The 9,366-nt window shown below is 30.3% G+C and overlaps 1 protein-coding gene across 2 annotated transcripts; it reads left to right on the top strand.

Moving 5' to 3' along the window:
• The first annotated feature begins 619 nt into the window (after nucleotides 1-619).
• Nucleotides 620-7,558, top strand: LOC103492700 (putative inactive cadmium/zinc-transporting ATPase HMA3). Of its 2 annotated transcripts, none has more exons than XM_008453182.3 (10): nucleotides 620-647; nucleotides 1,707-1,993; nucleotides 2,245-2,502; nucleotides 2,684-2,781; nucleotides 2,939-3,194; nucleotides 3,957-4,094; nucleotides 4,830-5,157; nucleotides 5,785-5,990; nucleotides 6,089-6,303; nucleotides 6,409-7,558. In XM_008453182.3, the coding sequence occupies exons 2-10, from the start codon at nucleotides 1,765-1,767 to the stop codon at nucleotides 7,324-7,326; spliced, it is 2,646 nt and encodes an 881-aa protein (XP_008451404.1). In that variant the 5' UTR covers nucleotides 620-647; nucleotides 1,707-1,764; the 3' UTR covers nucleotides 7,327-7,558. The 2 variants fall into 2 exon arrangements, with proteins under 2 accessions (XP_008451404.1, XP_008451413.1); XM_008453191.3 differs by having other exon boundaries at nucleotides 6,098-6,303; nucleotides 6,409-7,472.
• The last annotated feature ends 1,808 nt before the right edge of the window (nucleotides 7,559-9,366 follow it).

Genomic DNA, 9,366 nt, shown 5'->3' with positions numbered 1-9,366 from the left:
CTTAAGAGAGTAATTTTGATATATAACAAAACAAACAAAATCATGAATAAACCTATTTTTTTTAAAAAAAATGAAAAACCAAAATAAATCCCCCTCCCCCCACCAAAGAAAAAAAAAAAAAAAAAAACATATATTTTGGCTATTACTCATATTTGGACATATACACATATATGAATCTATACATATTCATGAGTTTGAAGCCTACATATGTCTAACAATAAGGACTAATTAAGAAAAACACAAGATCAATTTAATTAAGAAGGTGGAATCCTATGTGGTTTCCAAGTTTTCTTTTGGTAGAAATGATATGGGTTTCCCACTAATCTCTGTCTCACCCAATTCCAAAATTTGAAACTTCATACATAAAAAAAAAAAAAAAAAGTTATATTCAATTCAAAGATAGAATCATAGAAAGTTAAAAGCTCATGATTTTATATTATATTATATTATTCAATTTGTCATTGTATTCCTTTGAATATACTTCCTATAATATTTTTTATTCTTTATAATTAATAATAATAATTTGTGTGTGTGAATGATTCCCTAATGAAGTCCCCCACCATTGATTCCTTCTTCTACTTAAGGTGTTGTGAGGTTTGTTCCTCTCTTGCAAACACCACTAGCTCTTACACTACCATTTTTTTTTTGTAAGCTTTGCTTCACATTCTCTTCTCTCTCAAATATTTTTCTACTCAATATGAATTTGAGTATTTGTCTTTTTGAGTAATTTTTCTTTTGGGTCTTGGGCTTCCCCGAAATCTTGCATGAAATGTAATTTCAATTGTGTTAGAACTTAGAAGCTTATTTTGTTTACATTCCCATTAACATTAACTAGTTTTCCTTTTCAATATTATTCGAAAACAATGCTCACCATTTCTTGTATTTCAATACTATTTCTCTTTATTCTCTCAAGTTGATTCAAACTATTAACCAATTTTGATCAAGTGAGTTTGGTTCAATGATATTTGGTATGTGCGTCTTTTTTAAAGGTTGGAGGTTGATTTCTCTTCTTTTTTTTTCTTCAAAATCGCTTTCAAACGTTGATTTAATAATTTAAAATCATTTTTTCATTTTTTAAATAAAATTTTGTATTTAAGGTTATTTTGAATGATTAAACATCATATTTAATTTGCAAATAATTTTGAACATGACAACTCACTGTATAACTTTTTGATAATCACTCTCATATATAACCATTATTCATCCTCCATAGAAAGTGATAATTTGGATATTAATTTTTTTTTTCTTTATTTGATTTTGATATGGTTTTCTCATTTAACTTGGGTTATTCACATCGTGGGCTTACCTTGATCGTGGTTAACTATTTGAGTTATCTTTTTGAGTGAAGAAAAGATTATTTGGATCATTACTAATTTTGCATGTCTCATTCCGCTGTGGAAAATTGAAAGCAATTTTAACTATATGACAAATTTTTATTGGACAACTGTTTGAGTTACGAAAAAATAGGTCTAGCCGAGACGACATCTAATTTTTTTCTCATTTTATTAATCATAACTTCCTTCTTCACTTGAGAGTCGATCGACTTTGATTCATTATGATTGACATTACTAATTCTTACAAACAAAAACAAGAAACTTTGAAACTATTTTGAGATCCTAGACGGTTTAATCACGCATTTTTAATTTTGACTGATTCCATTATCAATTAACTTTGAAACTATGAAACATGTATTTCTATTTTTGCAGGGAAATTCAGAAATTAATTTTATATAGTTTGTGAAAAGGAGAATATAACTAATCCAAGATGAGTGAAGAGGCAACGGAGAAGACGATCAATAAGAAAGTAACAAGAGAAAACAAAAAATTCGAAAGAAGCCATTTTGATGTGTTGGGAATCTGCTGTTCTTCAGAAATCCCTTTGATCGAAAACATCCTCAAACCCCTCGAAGGAATCAAACAAATCACTGTCATTGTCCCTACAAGAACTCTCATTGTTGTTCATGATTCCCTCCTCATTTCTCAACTTCAAATTGGTATATATCTTCTTCTTAATTCTGCCTTCAAGATCATGTTTAGTAACCATTTATTTTTCGTTTTGATTTGAAAATCAAACCTATTTTCTATTCATGTCTTACCATCATTTACATCTATCTTTCTTAAATACAAGAATGATCACTTAATTTTACAAACAGGTCCTTAAAAGTTTAGGATATAATGATTGATAAACACATTGATTATTTATAACAAAAGAAATTTAAATAGTTATATTGTTATTACTTGATAGTGAAAGCTCTAAATGAAGCAAGATTGGAGGCAAATATACAATTAAAAGGAAAGGGAATTATGAAGAAGAAATGGCCAAGTCCTTATGCAATAGCCAGTGGGTTGCTTCTAACTGCGTCGTTTTTGAAGTATGTCTACCACCCATTGCGGTGGCTTGCCGTTGCCGCCGTCGCCGCTGGCATCTTTCCCATTCTTCTAAAAGCCATTTCAGCCATTCGCCACCTCAGAATTGATGTCAACATTCTTGCTATTATTGCTGGTAAATTAAACTTCCTATTTGATATATATATATAGGAAAATTATCGAAACCGCAGCAAATATATTTACAAATAAAGCAAAATTTTTTTTTTTCATAAAAACTTGCCATTTTTCTATTCATGGTAATTTATGCAACCCTTGATAATTGCTTTTAAATTATGATTAATTGTTAACTTTGGCAGTTGTGGGGACAATTGCAATGGAGGATTATATGGAAGCTGGGAGTATAGTGTTTTTGTTTTCCATTGCGGAATGGCTTGAGTCAAGAGCAAGTCAAAAGGTCAGCCCAAATAATCATAATATATGATTCTTTTTTTTTTTTTTCTAAACTGTTGTGTATAGGCATAATTTTCAAAAGCTAAAATTTCAACCTAAATTAATTATTACGTGCAGAATGAATAATATAGAGTTAATTTAAATTTGGGTTTGAATGTTAGGCGAATGGTGCAATGAGTTCACTAATGAGGTTAGCTCCCCAAAAAGCCACAATAGCTGAAAGTGGAGAGGTTGTGGATGTAAGAGATGTGAAATTGAAGAGTGTGTTAAGTGTGAAAGCTGGAGAAGTTATTCCCATTGATGGGATTGTCGTTGAAGGCAATTGTGAAGTTGATGAGAAAACTTTGAGTGGAGAAACTTTCCCTGTTACCAAACAAAAAGATTCTCTTGTTTGGGCTGGTACCATCAACTTAAATGGTAATTACTTACACATTACTATTTTCAACTACATTTTCCCAAACTTCCTTCCCCAAAAAACAGATAATACTCCTACTTCTTCTTTGAAACACTACTTCTGATTGGAAAGCTCATTTTGGTTATTTTACTTTGAACTTTTATTCCTATTTTTTGGTCTTTGTAGATTGAACGAATATTTGTTCATCATTTACGTCCATTTAAAATGAAACGGATAAAAATGATTACTTTTTAGAAGATTAGAAACCAATGGATCAACCATCTTCAAAATATATAAATATTCTAAAAGTATAGATACTAAAATGAACCAAAGTTTAAAATAGGAAAATTATTGTAAATAACAAACTTGTGAAAATATTTATAACATACAAACGAAAATTTTAGATTCTATGAATGATAGACACAAATAGAAGTACTTTTTCCAATATGAAAATACTCTATGAAAACATGTGAACCAAAATGTATTAAAACCTACGTAGGTAGAAATTACAATATTTACTTTGACATTTTGTAAATGGTTAAAATTATAATTTTCAGTACATCAATTAGATTTTGGAAGTATAACAATGATTTAGAAGGAAAATTGAAACTTGAATATCACGATACTAGCCGTTTCAAGTATATCTATTTTTCAATCAAACATTATTCAAAAGATCAGTAGTTTTAACACATTGATTAAAGTGTTAATTAATTTAAGGTGTTTGAAATAATAATATTGGGGACTAAAAAAGGGTTCGTTTAATTTGATTAATTTGATATATGTAGGTTATGTAAGTGTTCAAACAACAGTTGTTGCTGAGGATTGTGTGGTAGCAAAAATGGCTGAGCTTGTAGAAGAAGCTCAAAAAAACAAATCAAAAACCCAAACATTCATCGATGAATGTGCCAAATATTACACCCCAGGTAATCATTATATTGTATCGATCGATTAACATTTTGGTAATGTTTCAAAACATCAATAAAAAATTAAATACCTCACCATATTGTAAACTTTTTCTTTTTACATAACCAATGAATTTCTATGTTTCTCTAATACAATAATCTATTATATTCAAGCATTATTTCTCAAAACTCGATCTAAGAACCAAGATAGAGTTATTACCCTAAACTCAAAAGAAAGAAGAAAAAGAGAGTTAAAATAGAATTCTTTAATTTTTCTTGTACTTTCTAGTTCCATTTCATTAGGTTAATGTGAATTTTCAACTCATGTATTTTCAATAAATTATTTTAAGTGTACTCCTTCAAAGTTAATTTTTTAATCAAGTTTGGTTAAATAACAATAATACATTTTTATACAAAACAAATAATATATGACAAAATATATTTTCATAGTTTATAAAGAAAATGCAAATAAGGATCGGACCATTTATTGAAAGTAGATAAATATTTGAAAGTATAAGTATTAAACTGCAACAAAAACCCAAAATAGAAGGACAAAAATGAATTTTTTTAAGAACTTTTCCCATAACTTTCTCATCCTTTTACCATCTTATTCATCTTCTTTTGCAGCCTAATAAGGATAAAAATAATCCAAAACCCATCACTTTAGCATATTCAGATTACGAAACGTACACCTTTTGTTGTTTAATTACCTTTTTGTTGTTTCTTCTTGCATTTTTTTTTTGTTTTGTTTTGCAGCTGTTATTATCATCTCGGCTTGTCTAGCAGCCATTCCAGCTGCATTGAGAGTTCATAATCTCAGCCATTGGCTTCACTTAGCTTTGGTGGTTTTAGTGAGTGCATGTCCTTGTGCCCTAATCCTCTCCACCCCGGTCGCCGCCTTTTGTGCTCTTACAAAGGCAGCCATGGCCGGAGTTTTAATCAAAGGCGGCAACCACCTTGAAGTTCTTGCAAAGATTAAGGTTATGGCCTTTGATAAAACTGGCACAATCACTAGAGGTGAATTTGTTGTAACACATTTTCAAGCTCTAAGAGATGATATTAGCTTCAACACCTTGCTCCAATGGTAATTATTATTCCACTAAAACTTTGTCCTCTGTATAATTTATACTAATGTTTGTGTGATAATCATAACTTTCGATTTCCTCTCTTTAATTTTTTAAAAAATTTCATTTTATTTAAATTAGCAGCAAGTGTATTTTGAATTGCAATCAATTTTGGAGAGATTTTGAACCACTCATACCGGTTTGGTTTTTGAAAATTAAGCTTATAAATATTTTCACAACTCTAATTTTTTTTTTTTTTTATATATCTATTATTTGGTTTTATACCCATGTTTTCAAAAATCAACTAGAGAATTCTTTAATTCGAAAGCTCAAGTAAATATTTCTAAAGACAAAAACAGGTTTTTGATGATTTTTTTCTTATAGATTTCAAATGTTTGCTTAGATTTTTCCAAAGTATTAATTAAGTAGCAGAAAGTTTGATCTATATATATATATAGTCCAAAGAAATCTATAGATGGTAGTGATGTTTATAAGCATTATATACTTTTCTAAACCAAAAATCAAATGATTATTAAGGATCTAAATATCAAACAAGATTTTGAAAAAGTAGTTTTTAAAAATTTGACTAGAAATGAGAGGAAACAAAGCTAGTGAAAATGTTATGGATTGAACTCTCTGTAAATTAGGGTTTCAAGCATTGAGAGCAAATCAAGCCATCCAATGGCAACTGCTCTTGTCAACTATGGAAAGCTGCATTCTATCGATCTTAAGCCAGAAAACGTAGAGGAATTTGAAAATTTTCCAGGAGAAGGTGTTCGTGGGAAGATAGATGGTAATGATATTTACATTGGAAGCAAAAAAATTGCTGCCAGAGCTGGCTACGACATACCAGGTTTACGATTAAACCCTTTTATTTATCTAAACATGCGTATATACTCGAACATTTTAAGATTTTTAGGATCATTAATTTTTCGATCTAAATAATTTTAGTTTCTTCAGAATTGAACAACTTTGACGACGAAACTAGACAAGAGCAAACCCTTGGATATGTATTTTGTGGGGGGACGATAATTGGATCCTTCGGTCTATTGGATTCGTGTCGTTCGGGGGTTAAAGAGGCAATCGAGGAGATCAAAAGTTTTGGAATTAAAACTGCTATGCTCACAGGAGATTGTAGGGCTGCTGCCATGCATGTCCAAGAACAGGTTTTACGTGCTTCATATGAACTTCTATATATAACGACCTATTTGTTTTAGTTCATATATGAAACTTGGATGTCTACATAACGATCGATGTACTGTTATTTGTAGCTTGGGAATAATTTCGAAGTAATCCATTCAGAACTTCTACCAAAGGAGAAGGCAAATATCATAAAAGAATTTAAAAAGAATGATGGAGCAATTGCCATGGTTGGAGACGGCTTAAATGATACCCCAGCATTAGCTACCGCTGATATTGGCATGTCAATGGGTATTTCAGGTTCAGCATTGGCCACTGAAACTGGGAATGTGATTTTAATGTCAAATGACATGAGAAAGATTCCAAAAGTCATCAAACTAGCAAAGACATTCCACACAAAAGTAGTTCAAAATGTCATTTTGTCAATCGGTACGAAGACTGCCATCCTAGGCTTGGCATTTGCTGGACATCCCCTCATTTGGGCAGCCGTTCTTGCTGATGTCGGTACTTGTCTATTGGTCATCTTGAACAGCATGCTCCTTTTGAGAGGAACGGATCACAAACATGGGAAGAAAAAATGTTGCAAATCTTCCAAACCATGCTTAACGAAACATGGACAACTGTGCGATGGTACTCGATCTTCTCATCATCATGATCATCATGATCACCATAATCATCGATGCCATGTCGTTGATGATCAATCAACTAGTCGAGTGAATAATCATGTCCATAAGCATTGTTGTTATGAGGAAAAGGATCACAAGATTCAACTTTCTCAAGATCACAATAGAAAAACTTGTGGAGTACTGCATCAAGAGAAGAATCATAAATGTGGAGATCATGAGTGTAAGGAAACTAATGTGCATCACAAAAAAGAACATAAATTTCATCACAACTATTCAAATGATTGTGAGAAAACCCCACTTGAGAAAGAGATTACGGGAAATTCTTCAAAGCGAGTGGGCAAATCAGATTGTAATTGCCGCTCACATCATGTTGCTATTGACATTCATGAAAGTAATGAGTGTGAGAGAGTAGTGCATAAATAGCGAAGTCTCTTAATTGTGAGGAACTAATGGTTGGTATGGAGTTTAAAAGGCCACTGATTGGAATTGATATATATACACTTCTTTTTTACTTTCCCTTTTAAGTTCTAGAGTCTAGACAAAGGCTAGTTATTCACAAATAATGTTTTTTCTTTACCATTTTTATCCTCGTTTTCGTATAATAAATATTGTTTTATGAATATAAATATTAAATATTCAAAATTTAAATGCCTCAGCCATCATCAATGTTTGAATGTGCAAAGGAAGAAATGAAGTATTTTGTCTTCAAATTAATAATTTGTATATTGAAACTAAAATTAAATATATAATAATTAATGTAAGAGATCAATTAAATTTAACATCAATTAATTAATGGGATAGTTGTAAGTGTAGCAATTATATTCAAAATAATTAAGTATATAGTAACATTTTAAAAAAATTGTAAATATAGCAAAATCTGTCAAAATCTATCAATGATAAGAGTCTATCACTGATAGACCATGTAGCAAATGTTGGTCTATCACTGATAAACCATAAGAGTCTATCAACGATAAAGTCTATCACTGATAGACTTTGCTATATTTGCAATTTTTTTAAAAATATTTCTACATACTTAATAATTATTCTAAAAATTACTACTTAATGAATTTATTGTTACACTAATTAATTATTTAATAAATAAAATAGAAAATACTTTTTAATTAAACATAATTAAATTAAAGAGAGTTGTTGTAGATGAAAAAATTGTTAAAATATTTATAAAATATAGTCAAATTTTAGATCTACCCATAATAGAAGTCTATCGGTGTATAAATCTAAAATTCATCAAAATTTAATATTTTGATTCATTTTGTTATATCTGAAATTATTCTTTAAATCACTAGAAAAAGGTACCACTTTCTATTTGTATTTGTAGATATCTTTGTGTATGTATATATCTATAATGTACACATATATCGTATATTATCCTTAAAGTATGTCCTTGTCCTCTCATTTTCATTTTCATTTCCATTTCCATTCATAAATAAAAAATATTTTCACAAACTAAATCAACAAATCATTAAAGAGACTTTGATGTGCAAATAATCAATTCACATCAAGAGAAGAAAATAAGCAAAATTGAAATCATGCTTTTTGAATGAGGGAACTAATATCGAGGTATGGGCACTAGTATAAATTTGGATTTTAACGGCACTAGTAATTAAAATATTGTGTCGTTAAAAGTAAAAAAAGGGTGGGGTGGAAGTAAAATGTGTCGTTAAAAATAACAAATGCGGAATTTTTAATGACACAATTTTTGCGTCGTTATTTAATTTTTATTGACACAAATTTTACGTTGTAAGAACATACTCCTGCAATTTTTTTGATCCAATGGAAGGGTAATCTTATAAGACGTAAGAGGACAATGAGTATTCAATTTGTTTGAGAGTTTCTTCCCTTTATTTTTACTTTTTGTTTGTGAATTAAGTTTGCATCTAAAAAATTGTAACGACCCAACTCCTTATGCTAAGCCGAAGTCATTACTAATTTAAAAGATAACTAAAATTCCTTAGTTTAAATAAAAATAAAATAAAAAAAATCTCCAATACTTATTAAAATCGTAAACAAATGTCTGTAAAGCAAAAATGTTTAAATAAAATCTTAACTCGGGCCCTATCTAGTTTTAAAGTAAAATAAACAGAATAAAATAAAATAGAAAGTGCATGAAATCAAATGTCATAAAGTGGAAGCTAAATGATCCCTATGACTCGCCACTATCACTTATTGTCAGTCGCCAGCTTCCCTTTGCTTTTACCTCTACCTCTTCCTGTAAAATTAAACAAGAAAGAGTGAGTATAAAAATATACTCAGTAAGGGACCCACTACTAGTTCCGCTAGGTGACTGTTAACTTCCTACCTGTAAAGGTAGTACCCCTGAATTGACACGTTCCTGAATATGTGCAATCTGTGGTCCCGTAGAAACATATCTGGCCCTCGGTAAACCCAAAGGAACACCTAGGACAAACTGGCCTTTAGTGTACCCAAAGGAAACACTAAGACGAT

This window comes from Cucumis melo, chromosome 5 (assembly GCF_025177605.1).
Source record: "Cucumis melo cultivar AY chromosome 5, USDA_Cmelo_AY_1.0, whole genome shotgun sequence".
Taxonomy (NCBI): Eukaryota; Viridiplantae; Streptophyta; class Magnoliopsida; order Cucurbitales; family Cucurbitaceae; genus Cucumis; species Cucumis melo.
The sequence above is the reverse complement of the archived record's forward strand: the minus strand, read 5'-3'. Positions and strand labels throughout refer to the sequence as shown.

Excerpts from the sequence above, each read along its gene's own strand:
- LOC103492700 (XM_008453182.3), top strand. The coding sequence starts at position 1,765 with ATGAGTGAAGAGGCAACGGAGAAGACGATCAATAAGAAAGTAACAAGA. Across the intron at positions 2,503-2,683 it reads CATTCTTGCTATTATTGCTG|TTGTGGGGACAATTGCAATG; the intron begins GTAAATTAAACT and ends TAACTTTGGCAG. Across the intron at positions 5,991-6,088 it reads AGCTGGCTACGACATACCAG|TTTCTTCAGAATTGAACAAC; the intron begins GTTTACGATTAA and ends AAATAATTTTAG.